The following is a 17920-nucleotide window of genomic DNA, read 5'->3' as shown; positions in this document are numbered from 1 at the left end:
TGTCCCACATGGACCCTGCCTTCACACAGCCCACTGTTTAATGGGAGACAGAGCACCAGGTAATAATGCAGGGTGTGGATGGGTGCCCAGGCAGCTCTTAGCAGGTGGAGGGACTTTTATCCAGGTCCTCCAGTGGAAGTGCCTTTTAAGTTGGGTCCTCAGGAAATGGAGAAGTAACCAGGAAACAAAGTGTTTCAGACAGAGAAAATAGCATCTCAAAGCCTGGAGGGATAGGGGGAGGGGCTCCTTCAAGGAAACAAAAGAGTTGTAATATTTCTGAGCATAGATTGTGGTGGGAGGGGGGCTGGCCATTACAGAGATCCAGCCAGAACAAGCTTTCTCACTGATCCCACGCACAGGGTGCTGAGCACTCTGATACATATTACTGGGTGGCATCCACCTCTGGCAAAGCGTGTTGTTGGCTCCAGGTTATCTTTCCTCTGTAAATAGGGGAGAGAAGAGAGAGACAGTGAATTTGTCACGTACCATGTGTGATGTTGCAGGATGTCAGGCACAGATGAAAATCTAAGAAGTCCAGTGATGACTTCACTGACTTGCGGAAGTGTCAGCAATAGTCTTTCTTACCAAAGTATTAAAGTCAGTCTATTTCAGAATTTTGCCTCAGCATATTAGTTCTATTTGTATAATGAGTCAGTGGAGGGAAAAGACTTTTCTAACATACATTTGCTGCCACTTAGCATTCAGTTTTCTTATGAAGCTGGAAATTCTTGTAGTAATTACTGTGAAGAGTGCCATTTGAACCTCACAAGTTACCTTCCTTCTTGAGTCCAGTGAAGGCAGTTCACTGCGCTAAAGACAGAATTACTTCTGCTGAGGTAGTGACATTAAAAGTCATTTCTGCAGCGAAAAGGGGGAACATGTGGACATCCATATTGAGGAACGGCAGAGGTAGTATCAGGACAAAATATTTCTATTTACTTTAACCATTTTATTTTTAACTTTTAGGTTCAGGGAGACTTGGGAAGGTCTGCTATATAGGTAAACTCATGTCACAGAGTTTATTGTACAGATTATTGTACAAGAAATAGTTTATTGTACAGATTATTTCATCACCCAGGTATTAAGCCCAGTACCCAAGTTATTTTTTCTACTCCTCTCCCTCCTCCTACCCTGCACCCTCAAGTAGACCCCAGTGTCTGCTGAACAGGTGGTCAGTAAGAGGCAGGCAGAATGTGAATGCATTTGTTTAATTAGGATGAAATTCATTGAATTATATTTTCACATTTGGTATTCACTTTTGACTCCTTTTAGATCGAATTAACAGCTTCACTAAGAAGCAACTTACTTGTCTTACCTGAGGAAAAGCAGCTTTGAGGTGGTGCAGTGGGTCCCCCATGTCAGGGTCCACATCTCTGCTGTCTAACCCCCTTCTTCATGACTGTTGCCTCATGATCTCACAATGGCTGCTCCAGGAAGGAAGAAAAAGAAATAAGGAAGGAGTGGTGCCAGGTCGCTTAAGCTTCTGTCTCATTGGCCTGGTGTCAGTCACATGACTGTATCTACCTGCAAGGGAGCCTGGGAAATAGAGCGTGTGACTTCTATAGTCTCTGTCCCACAGACAGGTATAAAATAGTAAGAGCCCTATGGCAACATCTGCCACAGAGAAGGCAGAACAGGTATTTCTCAAGCAGATGTTGGCTGATTATAAAGTAGGGGAGTATATTACTTAACAAGTTGTCTTGCCACAGGCCTTGCTGTTTTTTCTCTATTCTATGCATTTTGGAGGGGCATTTATTACCTATTTGTAATGATTTGAATTAAACTTACAAGTTGTTTTGTTGTTTGGACATAAGTCTTAATACTTGATTTTTGATCTCCTAAATGAATGAATTTTCAGTTATAAAATACATTGGGAAGGAATGTATTCAACCTTAAATGTGGGTTTTGTATATTTAATGTTATTAGGAGTACATTTATGGATGCGTTAGGGATTAGGAGTGCATTTTTTCATGTACTGTTAAGGTGACAGTAAATAAACTTCAATTTCTCTTGTGTTTTTCATACTACAATAGGTAGATGTCAAAGCCATTTTAGAAAGCTTCCATTAAAAAAAAAAACACCATATATTAGAGTTTGCGTGTAAAAAGATAAAATTCAGGCATTTGTAGAATGCTGAAGAAACCAAAAGGACCAAGATGAAGAAGAATGAGAGATGTAGCCTTTCACGGCCCCTTAGTTATCTTACTGTGAATCCAGATTGTTCTTGTCCCCCTCCTTGAAAGCAGTCATGAAAGATTTTTGTGGGCCTCTTGCCACATGGACAGGCATTTGCTAAGAACTGACGTTCTGAATGGCATGAGGCTGAAAACGTTTTGTGGTAGATTGATTCCAAGCTTCTGTGGCTGTGGCTGTTTTGGAGCTATAGCTTTGCCGTGACATGAAAATCTGCCGTTTTGTAGTTACAGCTTTCTATTGAAGAAGACAGTAAAGTGGTTAATGGCGTTTTGTTCACAATAGGCAAGATTTTGATAAGTTTTTTTAAGTGAGATGTTGAAAGAGACAGTATGTCTTAATCTGACAAGTTTCAGATAACTAGAGTTTTACTACACTAAATTATGTTTTAATGTAGTATCTTTTTTCACACAAAAATGGAAAGTAAATCATAAATTTTGGTTTGGAGTTGCATTCCAAATGGGAAGGATAGCAGTGTTTTTCTTCAAGAGATACTGGAGGAATATGGCAAGCTGTATATAGTAAATACTTGTTTCATTAGACCAACTTGTTCTAGTTAATAGAGAATTACCCTATAACGAATATATATTATGATACTTTTATGAGCTTTAAAGCATCTTTCAGAGCTAAGAATAATATTTTATTAATAGGCCAGGCACAGTGGCTCATGGCCGTAATCCCAACACTTTGGGAGGCTGAGGTGGGTGGATCACCTGAGGTCAGGAGTTCACGACCAACCTGACCAACATAGTGAAACCCCGTCTCTACTAAAAATACAAAAATTAGCGTGCACCTGTAATCCCAGCTACTCAGGAGGCTGAGGGAGAAGAATCGCTTGAACCCAGGAGGCAGAGGTTGCAGTGAGCAAATATCGTACCACTGTATTCCAGCCTGGGTGACAGAGCAAGACTCCATCTCAAAATACATATATGTATATATATTTTTAATTACTAGTATATGCATGTTATTTTCTTTAGTAGAAACATAGCAGTTGTGATTTTAAAGGTATCTAATATTGAATGTCATATTTGTGTTTATCTTAGGCAATACTTTGAGTTACTTTAGAAAACGAGGGTCTTTTTTTATAAACATCAGCAATTGTGTGGCTCTGTGGAAAATTAAGACTAATAGAGCTTTCTGTTTTGGGTGAGAGATTTGCCTTTTTTCTCCATGGTGACCTGAGTTCTAGGCACCTCTGTTCCAGATGGCTTGTCCTTAACTGCTTAGTATTTTGAGAATTATGTCATCTTTTTATTTATTGTTCGTATTATAAATATTTCTAATATTTAATGTTTAAATTGACTATTTTAATTTTCATTTCTGTTTTAAGACAGTCTGTTTTTTTTTTTCTTTTCCTTTGGGAAAGTAGTGGGATTGCTGGGCTGAATGGTAGTTCTATTTTTAGTTCTTTGAGGAATCTCCGTACTGTTTTCCATAGAGATTGTACTAATTCACATTCCCACCAAGTGTATAAGCATTGCCTTTTCTCCACCTCCTTGCCAACATCTGTTGTTTTTTGACTTTTTGGTAATGGCCATTCTGGCTGGTATGAGATGGTATCTCACTGTGGTTTTAATTTGCTTTTCTCTGATGATGAGGGATGTCGAGCGTTTTTTAATATGTTCTACTTTTTCATATGTTGGCTGCTTCTGTGTCTTCTTTTGAGAAACATCTATTCATATCCTTAGCCCACTTTTCAATGGATTGTATTTTTTCTTGTTGAGTGGTTGGTGTTCCTTGTAAGTTCTGAATATTAGATCTTTGTCAAATGCATGGTTTGCAGATCTTTTCTCCCTTTCCATAGGTAGCCTGTTTCCTCTGTTGACTATGTTACTGTGAAGAAGCTTTTTAGTTTAAGCCCCATTTGTCTATTTTTGTTTTTGTTGTATTTGCTTTTGAGATCTTAGTCATGAATTCTTTGCCTCAGCCAATATCCTGAAGAGTTTTTTCTAGTTTTTTTTTCTCCCTAGGGATTTTTATAGTTTCAGGTCTTACATTTAAGTCGTAAATCTGTCTTGAGTTAATTTTTGCTTCTGATAAGAGATAGGGCTTCAGTTTCTCTCTTCTAATTTTCCCAGTGCCATTTATTGAATAGGGTGTCCTTTCCCCATTGTATGTATTTTTGCCGACTTTGTCAAAGATGAATTAGTTGTAAGCATGTGGTTTTATTTCTGGGTTCTCTGTTGTGTTCCATTGATCTATGTGTCTATTTTTAGACCAGTGCCATGCTGTTTTGGTTGCTGTAAGAGGGAGGCAATGCCTTCTTAAAAGTACTTCTGAAGGTGGGAATTTGTATTAACTCTTCTTCGAGTTAGTAGTCCATTTTAGTTAGGTACATAAGAGCATGAGAAATCTGCTTTTTTCCTGCCAGCTACGTGAAAAATAGTTATGGGCAAGTTTGAACTGTTGCTTCAGGAAAAATTTTGTAAGCATAATTAACCCAAAACAGAAATTTTTATATGAATATGCTTTCCATTCTCTAATCTTTTAATGTGAAGAAAAGAAGTAGAACCACTTTTCATATAATATGAGCTGTTGCAACAAATTCTACCAATATAGTAATGAAAAGTTTAAATGCTGAGGCATCTTAAAGCCTCCTCCCACCCTCAACAAAGAATTGGCTTGGATAATTTTAAATGTCTAAGCACTGCTTTGCTGAGCTTAAGATTTTCCATATTCAGTAAATGCCATATCTACCTAGAAACAGAAAAATGTCTCCTAAATTATTATTACTGTTAACTCTTATTCAGCTAATGAAAAGAACACTAGAAAACTTTATACAAACATAAACTCATAATTGACACAAAAGATAACTTTAAAAAATTGTATGTGAGATTGCATAGGTTACCAAGAGCTCATTGTTAAATTGCTATGACTAGAAGGAGCGTGTTGTCATATTCTTCTGCTAGGGGTGGGGCAGTCTTCAGGACATTGGGAGATAAAGAGCTGATTACGCCTCAGGAAAATTACATGGCAGTGATTAAATATGGAAAGCAGGTGAGTTTAGAAAAGGCTGTTTTTAGAGAATCAAAAATAGAGTGTTCGAGAATGGCATAACACCTTCCTCAATACATCCCACCCCAAACTCTTCCTCCCTCTCTGCCCTCACCTCATTCTCACACACTCATCTTCTCCCCTTGATATGATGAGGAAGGTGCTGGAAACCTGGGACTCATCCTGGATGTCCCTGGATCCAGGTGGCCACTCAGGCCCCCTGTGCACATTGCTCTTTCCCTGCCTGTTCTCACTGCCCAGGAGTTTCTCTTCCAGGATCTCCTTCCTGTCCTCTCTGCTCCCGGTCTTGCTCTGCCGAGCCTCCTGTACTGTGGCTCCAGGCCCTCGCTCAGGCTTTTCTCTGCCTGCTCCAAGATAAAACCTTGCGTGGTCTCCATGCTGTCACACCTGTTGGTTTCCACGGCTTCGTTTGACTTTAGCTTTGGGAGTACTGGCTGTGCTGACAGCAGGGCTTCTGGGACTCTTTTCCTGTTTTACTTTTGTGTTTGCTGGCTTCATCTCCCTGCAGTGCCCTTCCTCTGCCCGTCCTCTGCTTCTCTCTGCCAGAAGTGCAAATGTCCATCCAGACTGCCCTGGGAACCCTTTCTTGACTGCCGTAGATCTAGGTGTTTCCCTGCTGTACTCCCACACACTGTACACATGACTTCAGCAGATAATTGTCAAATCGTTTCTCCATCGTGGATGGCATATGGCTGTCTCAACCACACCATTTCTTGAGAGCAAGTACCAGTCTGTGAAGAAGGCATCCCGTAGATGTTTACAGGTTGAGCAGTAGTCATTTGGGTGATGATTTCATACTGGGTCCTCCCTCTTACCAGAAAACAATTTCCAACAATTCAGATTTTAATGCTTTGTTTTTATTGAAATATCCCAGGATAAGCACCTGCCACCAGATGCTGGGGAAACACCGACAGAAAGAACTTGTGTGTGGCAGTCCCTATGAGGGCTTCTAGATGTGTAGGATTAGATAGGGCAGAAAGAAGGGAATTTTCAGCCTGTCCACACTGCTAAAAGAGATGAAGGGACCCTTCACTGGCCTCTGAGTTCATAACCTATGTTTTGTCAACCCACAAACATTCATTTTTAATGCAATATGTTGTGGAAAGCACACACCATCCAGTCTGTGACTGCCACCTTTATGCACATAGGTTGGTACTTGAGTCGAAGAGATGAGCACCAGGGAAGCATGAGTCCGCAGAGGTCTTTGGTGTCTTTGTGCCCCTCTGGGCAATACCACCCTCTTAGGTGATACCTTTCCCATCCCTGAAAGCACCAGGGCAGGTGCACACCCACCACAGCAGCGCCCTCATGGTAGATTTTAATAAATATATTTCATGAGTGAGTGAGAAGGTCAATGAGTGGACACAAAAGTAGACAACGGTAGTTTCCAAATTCCATGTTTAGTGCTTCATGGAACCTAAGGCAAACTTCCTCCGTAGGTCTTGTCTCTAACTTGTTTTTAATAATTGGGAAAGCCAGCAGATACAGGAAATGCATGACTTGTTTGGGCTAGAATGGATGTGTCCTCAGCTGCTAGTATGTGGTGATGGTTAGTCCATGTCTTCATGGGTAGGTTTTTTCTCAAAATTGTTTTCGGTCTTGAGATATGGAGGTCTATTTGCCTAAGTGACTTGAGTGAGAAATGGGCATCTTCCTCTTTAACCAACTACTTTTTTTAAGAAGATGATACATTACTTCATTGCACTAGTTTTAAATTTTATTAAATTGAGGTTTCTGAGTAGAAAACAAAGATAGCCAGCAGTGTTATCCAGCTGTTTTCCAAATGAGCAAATGTGTTTGGTTCTGGCCTTTGTTTTTCTGATGGAGGTTGCCATTTCATTACAGTGATTCCCAGTAAGGCTGGATCACAGCGGATGGTGGTAATTATCTTGTTGAGAAGAATCTGAATCAATGTAGAAGTTAACATTTAATTTTAAGGTTTTTGATTAAATAGGTCCTTTGAATTCAGAACATGTTCTGTTAATAGGTACAATAAATAAAGTATTTTATACTATTGTATAAAAGGTAAAAGGTTTGTTACCAAAACAGTAACAAGCTGATAAATGGGGCTAAGGGCAAAGTTTGGCTATGATGCCAATCTCATGTAACTAATGAATTCTGCCGGATTTAAGGGAAACCCCTGGCTTTTCAGTTCTGTGAAGTACCTATTTACGAGCCTTGGGACTCTGAGCATCGTTGGAGATTTTTGCATCATCTCTGAGCTTCAGATGAGCCAGGAGTGTGGGGAGTGGGAAGGATATGGAAACTGGGTCATCGGCTGCCATGTGGTCACACTTCATCCTTAGGGAGCACAGTAGATAGAGCGGAAGATTGAGTGCACAGCATGAGTTTCCAGCTCTACGTAGAGGGCGGTCTGTTTGCTTGTTTGCTCTCATTTTAAAATTTGAAGACACATACTCTTAGATGAAAACGTCAGTGTGTTCTTTCCTCCTTAATCATAAAAGTATTCTGTTCAGAGTAATCACTAACTTTGTATAATGTTTATATTCCTGTATAGTTTCCTCAAGGAAAAAATTCTGCACAGGCTATTTTCTTGATAGCTAAGTATTACATAAAAAAATGTATGTCCTGAAATTTCACTTTATCTTTTAAGTAATTTACTTCTTATATTTAACTTTTGAATAGGTAATATATTTACCTCATGGTTAAAAAGTATAAAAAATGCTTTAGTATACCTTTTAGCTATCTGATTCCTGTTACCTTCCCTTCAAAAGTAAACATTGTTAGTACAATTACATGTATTCTGTGATATTTTTGTTACGGATTTATAAGCAAAAAGCAATAATCTAAAAGAATATTTTCTCCAAAATATTAATGTAAAAGATTCACCACTCAGATTTTGTAAATAATTATAAAATGATAGTTTTGAAGCTCTGAAATTGTGTTAAAAATGACTTTGAGTAGCATAGAAATTCTAGAAAGAGAAACAGTGTTATTCAGGACTCAGGAAATGATAAAGCAGTTATCAATAAATAAATTTTTAACTAAGTTTTGATAGGATATATAGAAATGATTTTAGGAGAATGAACTTGTGTTTAAATTTGTTGCAGTAAATTCTAGATAGTCAAATAATTTAAAAATTTTTGTTTATAAAATTATATAGCATATAGATGTTTATATGTGGGTTTGTTAAAATATCAGATAACGGGCTTGAATGTATTAAAGTAAGATATTAGATTTATTGCATAAATATTTGTATGTATGTCATATATTACATCACCACCTAATCCACTTTCCGAAATGTGTGGGAACAGCAGAGACTTGGCATCAGAGGCCTGGGTTCTGGCTTTGACTCTGGATTCCCATAGAAGTTGTCTACACTCAGATAAGACCTTCACATCCGTAAGCCTCCTCTTCCCTATCTGGGGTTATTGGGAGGATGAAAAGAGAAGGAAAGTGAGAATACACTGTGATCAGTAACACACTGTGTAATTATTATTATATGTTATGGGACAGTTTCTAAAAACATTTAGGAAATGACATAAAGGAAGACTAATCTCATGGTCAAATATTTAGATTATGTTTCCTTAATGCAGTAAGTGACTAATAATTCGTTCTTCAGGACTGTGATATGATATTAACTTGGCTATTTTCTACATCTATGGAATTGACAATTATTGATAAGCTACTAATAATAAAGAGTAATGATAAATACTTCCTCTTGTCAAGTATTACAAAGACACAGTGGAACATGTGATATTTTAATCATTTTAGAACTGAGAATTAACAAGTATTAATACAAATATGAGTAATTTAACCATGCACTGCAGCCATAGAAAAGAAGAGCCTTTTCTTCTGGTTTTAAAACCTTAGAGTTTATTCAATATATTTTGCCATTTTTTCTTAGAACCTGAGTATTGATGTTTCTTTATTTTTCTTTAAGCAATCACTGTAGTAGTTTGCTCTTCCTGAAAAATTAGAGAAAATATTAAATTTCTTTAAAAGGTGTTTAAGATTTGTTTGTTACCACAAAATGCGGGTGCCATTGTGAAAGACTGTTAAAATACAGAAACTTTTTTTTGTTTGTTTCTTGCGACTTTTTCTCAGATTTAGATTTGTTTTGATTACTTGGCTTGTTTATTTCAAGAAGCTAAGCAGTTCATTTCCTGTTTTTCTAATTCTGTTTGATACTCAAAGTGACTGACACATTTGGAATGGTTCCAAGACTGAACAGTGTTTTTATTTAAAACAGGGTAATTCCCAGGGCACCATAGCACAGGAAGGGAAGAATCACTTATCATGGCATTTCGGTGGATTTAAAGTGTTAGCATGTGCTTTAGAAAACTTATTTAAGCCATTATTACTACTTGGGAGAAAAGACCAACAAAGCTTGTGTTTGACGGAAAATGGAATAGCATAGTCAAGAGTATAGTACTCGTAACAGTGAACTTAAGGAGGCAAAGTCTGAGTATATTTTTGATGTATGTTATGGTTTATTAGAGATTGGGAAATGACTCATCTGCAGTGTAAATCTGTAATGACTAGGCCATCATCAGGGAAAAGATGAGAAACTTGTAGAAAATGTATGGGAGGAGAGAGAGGCATTTAATTTTAAGTCTAATGATTTGTGTGTTGCCTTCAGCATGTGAGATCAGAAAAGTCAGTCTTCTTTCTCATCAGTCAGGTTTCTCTACCAATTTAACCAGAAAATGAGAAACTAGGAGAATAACATCATTTTGCGCACAGTTTTTGTGTTTCTGGGTGGCCAAATCTATTTGTGTCCTGTTGCTAATTCTCTGTTCCGCATAAATCTTGTAAAGTCAAAACTGAAGTCACTGTCTGTGTCCGTGAATTCCAACCATCTAGATCTCTGACTCATTCCAGTTCTCATCCATATGCATTCCTTACAGAAACATAACTTAAATGCATTTTCATGGCTTATCTGCTTGTTTCTGAACCCTTGTGGTGGTGATTTTAGAAATTCACCTCACCTATCTTTGTGCCTGTGTTAATTCCTTTTGCAGTTGAAAAGGGCAGGCAAAAGAATCCCCGAAGTTTATGCATCCAGACGCAGACGGCTCCCGATGTGCTGTCCTCTGAGAAAACACTTGAATTGGCGCAATATAAAACAAAATGTGAAAACCAAAGTGGATTTATCCTGCAGCTCAAGCAGCTTCTCGCCTGTGGCAATGCCAAGTTTGAGGCACTGACAGTTGTGATTCAGCATCTACTGTCTGAGGTAAGGATGTGCATCCTAGAAAGAGCCTTTCTCATTGAGGTCGGGGGTGGGGCACAGGGAGAACCTTGCTCATGAGCTTGCCTTGGGAATATCTTTAGGTAAATGATGGAAAAGATTAGGTGTAATTCATCCCGTTACATTTTTGTCAGTTCACCAAATACCTGAGTCGGTCTCTAGAAATTTGGGATGGAAACATCTTCTCACTTTCTTTTTCTCCCCTAGAGTCTCTTGGTTAGAATGGCGACAGCGAAAACATAATTGCCTGTTACACTGCTCTATGCCTTTACACCTAAATTAGCATTAGCATTTTTTCACTTATTTTTTCTGTTTGTCTGTGTGTAACTTTCCTCTTTCTTTTTTTTTCTTTTTGAGATGGAATTTCGCTCTTGTTGCCCAGGCTGTAGTGCAATGGCGCAATTTCGGCTCACCACAGCCTCCGCCTCCCAGGTTCAAGCGATTCTCCTATCCCAGCCTCCCGAGTAGCTAGGATTACAGGCATGCACCACCACTCCCGGCTAAGTTTTTGTATTTTTAGTAGAGATAGGGTTTCTCCACGTTGGCCAGACTGGTCTTGAACTCCCGACCCCAGGTGATCCGCCTGGCTAATGCTGTGAAAAATGAGGTTGGTTATATTTATGGATTAAAGAGCACTTTGGAGGTAACTCCCAGAATCGTATCTGGGGATTCTTTTCATCTATTTCTAAAATAATCTCTGTAGTGCAACAAAAGCAAAACAGATTTGCTGTGTTGTTACTCTTCCCTAATATTCTTCAGGGATGTTACTTCAGGAACTGGCTAAAATTCATCGAGAAAACCGAGTTTATATCAACATGTTATTGACATAGCAATAAATCTGTAATTAAGGGGGAAACTGATAAGAGAATATAACTTGAGCTCCTTAGATATTTTCTAATCACAGTTTTATAGGTGGATATACATGATAATGCAAAGGGGAAAAAAACTGGCCAAGTACTGTGGCTCATGACTGTAATCCCTGCATTTTGGGAAGCCAAGGAGGGAGAATTGCTTGTGGCCAGGAGTTCAAGACCAGTCTAGGCAACAGAGGGAAAAAAAATAAAAATTAAAAGCAAAAAGAAAACTGTTCAGTTTGGTTGTTCTGTAGTTCATTTCAGATCAACAAACCTGTCCTGGTTTCATACAGAGGCCCATGTGATATGGCTGCCTGTTTAGGCAACGGGGAGAGAGAGGCATGAGACTTGGTCTCTGCCTTGGGGAAGCAACCAGACTAGTAGACAGTTTCAATGAATTCTTGATGAATATTGTACAGCTTTCTCTTGTTGCCCAGGCTGGAGTGCAATGGCGCAATCTCAGCTTACCGCATCCTCTGCCTCCTAGGTTCAAGCACTTCTTCTGCTTCAGCTGGGATGCACCACCAAGCCTCGCTTTTTTTTTTTTTTTTTTTTTTTTTTGTATCTTTAGTGGAGATGGGGTTTCTCCATGTTGGTCAGGCTGGTCTCGAACTCCTGACACCAGGTTATCAGCCCGCCTCAGCTTCCCAAAATGCTGTGATTACAGGCATGAGCCACCATGCCTGGCCCAAATTTTTTTTTTTTTTTGAGGAAGATGGAGACTACCTAATTTTTTAGTTACAGTAATAGTATACGGTATTTTTGTTTCTCTTTCATTTGTAAGAAAGGAACTCAAGAGTGTGTTTGTATAACCGACTAAGCTAACTAGAAACTATATACTATCAAATGTAGGGAACAATTAGTTTTGATATTTAGAGAAAAACAAATTATTTTATTTTACTATATTCAGCCTAATGGCCCCGTCCTCAACTATTTTCTCTCCTTTATCCTCCTCATGATGTCAGTCAAGTCCTGTGAACTCTCATTTCAGTGTTTCTCCCCTTCCTATGTCTTTGCCATTCCCACTAATGTCATCCTTGCCCAGACCCTGGATAGCTAGCTGTCCACTAGATTATGATAGCAACTTTTTTTTTTTTATTTTTTTGAGATGGAGTCTCACTCTGTTACCCAGGCTGGAATGCAATGGCATGATCTCGGCTCACTGCAACGTCTGCCTACTGGGTTCAAGTGATGCTCCTGCCTTAGCCTCCCAAGTAGTTGGGATTACAGTTGCCTGTCACCATACCTGGCTAGTTTTTGTATTTTTTTTAGTAGAGACGGAGTTTTGCCATGTTGGCCAGGCTGGTCTTGAACTCCTAACCTCAGGTGATCCGCCCACCTCAGTCTCCCAAAGTGCTGGGATTACAGGTGTGAGCCACCCAGGCCGACCTATGATAGCAACTTTTTAAGCAATCATTAGGCTTGCACTCTATCTCCCCTATTTATACCATCCCAAGCATTGCTGACAGCATCTTCTTCACAAAGCATCCCATGCTGCTGATTAAATCTTAGAGTAGTTCTCTCTTATCTTAGAGCCGATCTGTCCAATGTGGTAGCCACTAGCCTTATGAGACTGAGCGTTCAAAATGTAATCCGTTGACTTGAGATATGTGGTATAAGTGTAAAATGCACATGGATTCCAAAAATGTAGAATGACAGCAAAGGATGTAAAATATCTCATTAATAATTTTGAAATATTTTATATATATTTGGGTTAAATATTAAAATTAGCTTCATCTTTTTCAACTTTTTTCAATGTGGCTACTAGGAAATTTTAATTACCTGCATAACTCACATTGTTATTTTGTTTTGGGAAGACTCTGGTTTTTAGCTGGGACTATAAGGCTTTCTATTATTTGGCAACAGCTGCCCCTTTTAATGTTACTCTCATGCCCAGATGCTCTAGCTGTACATAAAGAGATGGAGGTGAAGCAAGAGGGATTTATTGAACACTAGTATGGTGCAGAAGTAATTTCTGTTTTGCCATCATGGCAAAAGCCGTGATTACTTTTGCACCAACCTAGTATTTACTAAGTGCCAGATAGTCTTACTTGCCTTATTTAAATCCTCACCAAAGACACGAGTTAGAATTTTCAAATAAGAAACTTGAGGAATAGAGGTAAGTAATTTGCGTGCTATCAGACAGCTAGCAAGAGGAGAACCAGGAAGTAAACCTAGATCTAGGGCACTGTCAACTAAAAATGTCCTATAAACTTCCTGTACTTCATCCTTCGTTCAAATATTGTCACTGGGCTGCTGTCCTCGCCCCCAGTACCTACATGCTCAGATCTGTTTTACAGCAGCATCACATCACCACTTACATTTAATTTACATAGATTGAGTCCACAGACAACCAAAGTAAGAAAAATGCAGGCCAGGCGCAGTGGCTCATGCCTGTAATCCCAGCACTTTCGGGGGCTGAGGCAGGTGGATCACCTGAAGTCAGGAGTTTGAGACCAGCCTAACCAATATGGTGAAACCCCATCTCTACTAAAACTACAAAAATTACCCGGGCGTGGTGGCATGTGCCTGTAGTCTCAACCTCTCAGGAGGCTGAGGTGGGAGAATCGCTTGAACTCAGGATGTGGAAGTTGCGGTGAGCCAAGATTATGCCGCTGCACTCCAGCTTGGGCTACAGAGCAAGACTCCATCCAAAAAAAAGGAAAATGCAAATTAAATGAAGAACACAGGTCCACCTCGTGTGCCCTCCTAGCCCAGGAGTCTTTGAGATGAAGGTCAGGAGTCCTCTCTTCCTTCAGGTGTCTGCTCAGTTCCTCAACACCTCCTGTGGCATGAGCCTTCTGTACTTTCCACAATCTTAGTGTTTAAAGATACTTTTCCCTCATACAACCTGGCCCCTAAACACAACCCAAGGCCTTTATCAGGTGCTCAGTTAGAGAAAGAGTAGATCCAACACTAGAGGAAAAATTCAGTGGGTTGGATCTACAGAGACTCATTGTCTGTCCACAGCATGGCAAGTTCTTAGTGACTTTCCCAGACAATTGTACTGTGTGTGAATTTCACCTTACATCTAAAGTTAGGTCCGGATACCTAAGGAATTCTGACTCCACTGAATACAGCTCCAGAACCTGCTTTTTTTTTTTTTTTAAACACAGCATCTTGCTCTTGTCACCCAGGCTGGAGTGCAGTGATGCAATCTCAGCTCACTGCTACCTCCGCCACCCGGGTTCAAGCAATTCTGCCTCAGCCTCCTGAGTAGCTTGGATTACAGGTGCCCACCACCATACCTGGCTAATTTTTGTAATTTTAGTAGAGATGGGGTTTCACCATGTTGACCAGGCTGGTCTTGAACTCCTCACCTCAGGTGATACACCCGCATCAGCCTCCCAAAAGTGCTGAGATTACATGTGTGAGCCACCACACCCAGTCCAGAACTCAGGCTTTAATGAATGATTTCCTGGCCTTCTATATCTATGTTCTGTCCACCTCTGGATTCCAGGAGCATATATGCTTCTCTTTCATTCTCTATGTTACATTAGAGATAGCGGTTTAATGCTTGTTTTTGCTTTTTAAGATAGCAAATTTACTGAGGGCAGGATTTGCATCTAGTTCTTTCTTAAGAAACCACCTTAGCAGCTCTAATAGACAACACAATGTATATGTGAGTGAACATATGAACGGAGTAGATGGAATTCCAGATGTAGGATGAGTATAAAGTCTTATAAACATGTTCTTTGCTCTCTTTATTTTATAATCAGCAAATATTTACTAATTGTGTAATGTATGCTGAGTACTATTATAAAACAATTGGAGGCTGGGTGTGGTGGCTCACACCTGTAATCCCAACACTTTGGGAAGCTGAGGCAGACAGATCACTTGAGGTCAGGAGTTCCAGAGCAGGCTGGCCAACATGGTGAAACCCTTCTGTACCAAAAAATAGAAAAATTAGCCAGGTGTGGTGTCACGTGCCTATAGTCCCAGCTACTGAGAAGGCTGAGGCATAGGAACCCGAGAGGCTGAGGTTGCAGTGAGCCAGGATCGCGCCACCACACTCCAGCCTGGGTGACAGAGTGAGACCCTGTCTCAAAAAATAAATAAATAAATAAATAAATAAATAAATAAATAAATATAATAAAAATAAAACAGTCGGAGAAACAAAATCATGGGCAAAGTTAAGCAATTTAAAAAATTCCCATCACCTTTTAGTTCTCATTCCCATTACAGAAGAATATATACTGTGTGTATATATATATGCACACACACATACACTATGTGTATAAAATACATGCATAGTGTATATGTATACAATGTGTATCTACATTTTATATACATGATATAATACATAGACATTGTATGTTTATGTATTTTTATATATGTATAATATATAGGTATTGTGCGTGTGTGTGTGTATATATATGTATATATTTTGTTATAGCTAATCTTTTCTTTCTAAATGGCATTAGAACCTTGGATTATGGGTAAGAGTGGTTGATTAAGAGAATCTTGCAACTATCACTTCCCCTTTTGTTGCAAGTCTGTTTAATAACTGTAAGTTTCCCACTTAAGTGGCAGGCATATTTTACCACTTATCAGGCATTCTAATGTCTCATGAATCTGGGAGCTAATGTAACACTCTTTGGTTCTCAAAAGACACACTAATGTTACTTTAGTTTTTTCTAATTCTTGGTTTATCCTTGCTCAGACAGTATTCTGCACAGATAGCCAAAGTGATCAACAGTATTGATGGTAGTAATTTCTGTTTCTTCATAAAAGGTTATATGGGTGGGTTTCTAGGTAAGCTTGAACAGGACTGAAGTCACCCTCTGCAAACCTCTGAGTGATTCTTCAAAGTGCCTCCAAATCTTTTTATTTTTATTTTTTGGAAGTGGAATTTAACCTAAACACCTTAAAAAGGGTGAATTTTGAATGACACTAGCAGTAAAATTGTCTCAGAACAAAAAAATGTAAATGCATTGAGCAAATTCACTGTGTGGGTGATGGGGAGGTCAGATGCAGCACAGGTCTGAGCTGTCTGATGTGGCTCTTCTCTGCAAGATCCCCTGTGCTGTTGATGCTACTCAGTGGCTAGCAAAAATGCAGCCACATGATGGGACCACAGCCAGAGGCTAAGTGCCTGTGTCCCAGGGACTCCTAATTCAATTATGGTGAATCCATTTTTTTTTCTTGGAGCATTTCATATATTTAATGCATGAGCATAAAGGCATTTTCCCATCCAGATTCCTACCCTTCTCTCTTTTCACATTGTGTGAAATTCAGCATGTTACAATACAAAGAGAATGGAATCAGCCTGTTATCTGGACTGTTAAGAGTTTATCATCTCAGACAGAAACACTGACCTAGGAGCAGCTGAGTAAAAAGAAACAGTACATCAGTATCTAAGGGACATTAAATGCATTTTATCATCTACAAGTAAAGGGTAAGTATATTTAAAGGCCAAGCTACCAGGGAGAGTCAGGCAGAAACTATCACTTAGTATGTCTGTTAGAGTATGAGCACTGGGGTCAGCATTTCACCTGTGGATTATGTATTTAAAGCACTTGGTTATTTTCATTACTTCTTCCCATCCAATGAGGTCATCTGTCTTGATAGATGACCAAAAAATTGGGCCTGGATGTTTTAGTTCTAGGTAGGTCCCACACTCCTTGAAGGCAGGGACTGTGTCTTACATTTCTTTCATATTTTCACAGCATCTGCTATGAAAAATGCTTGGTTAATTAGTTTGAAGTAATAAGTTACCAACCAATTTAGAAGGGTAAATGGTCTTTCTGTGCATTTGGGGGAGGGGGATGGTGTCTATGACATTTAGCATTCCCAGAAGGTTTATGTGAGTCAGTAAAGAAAAGCCCTGCATTCCAGAGAGGGTGGTGTTGACAAGACTGTGGAGGTGAGATATGCGTGGTCCATGTGACCTGATCAGGAGAGAGGCTGGGAGGCTACAGGGGAGGCTAAATGCTTCAAGTCCGCGGAACTATGGTGAAGTGGGTTTTTAAAATTTATTTCGAATGCATTTAAAAGGCTCCTTGTGAGCAAGGGAGTTTGTATGTACAGAGAATATGGACTAATAATCTAACAGCCCTCTGAATGGTGAAGGGATGCTTGGCATAGTCCAGGAATGGGCTAGGATCAGGACTAGAGCGGAGGTAACACTAATAGAAAAAGTGCAGTGGATTCAGGACACCTTACGAAGGAAGAACTGACTGATTTTTGCACCACCCATTTAGACAAAGAATAACAGATAACCTCAAAGTTTTCCTGTTGCCGTTACTGTGACTGATGGAGGTTGGAAGATGTGGGTGGTTTCTGAGGTATTAAGGACAGGAACGTGGAGTGCAGTGAGGAGAAGTTTGGGGAAATGTCCTCATGCTTAGTGAAACTCCCTTTCCCAAAAGCCCTTTGAATAAGCAAAAATGTCACCTGGCATGTTTTTGCAATAGAACATAAGATTTTCACAAAATTATTCTTTGAAATTATACTAGCTGTAATTTCTGATTTTTTTCATCTTCCCATTAGTTTCCATAAATTTGAATAATGATTTAATTTTCTTGCCATCTCTTCCTTCTGTTAGCAACTTGGCTGCTACTGAAAGGTGCATTTTAAGCCAGTTTACCAAATGAGTTTCGGGATTGCTTGTGGGTATTTAGTAAAGCTGTCTTGTTTTTCC

The 17920-nt window shown here is 39.3% G+C and overlaps 1 protein-coding gene across 4 annotated transcripts in view; it reads left to right on the top strand.

The window, feature by feature from the left end:
• MTUS1 (microtubule associated scaffold protein 1) overlaps positions 1-17920 on the top strand; it is a 110468-nt gene that overhangs the window by 61346 nt on the left and 31202 nt on the right. For all 4 annotated transcript variants that reach the window (XM_064368715.1, XM_064368714.1, XM_064368716.1 and 1 more), the window contains one exon: positions 10194-10408. In XM_064368715.1, the coding sequence (XP_064224785.1) occupies positions 10194-10408 (215 nt within the window). The remainder of the gene's footprint in view (positions 1-10193; positions 10409-17920) is intronic.

The sequence above is a fragment of the Aotus nancymaae genome, unplaced genomic scaffold, assembly GCF_030222135.1.
Source record: "Aotus nancymaae isolate 86718 unplaced genomic scaffold, 86718_ANA_hifiasm-v0.15.2.pri h1tg000079l, whole genome shotgun sequence".
In the NCBI taxonomy this organism is placed as follows: Eukaryota; Metazoa; Chordata; class Mammalia; order Primates; family Aotidae; genus Aotus; species Aotus nancymaae.
This window is presented reverse-complemented; position numbering and strand designations above follow the sequence as displayed.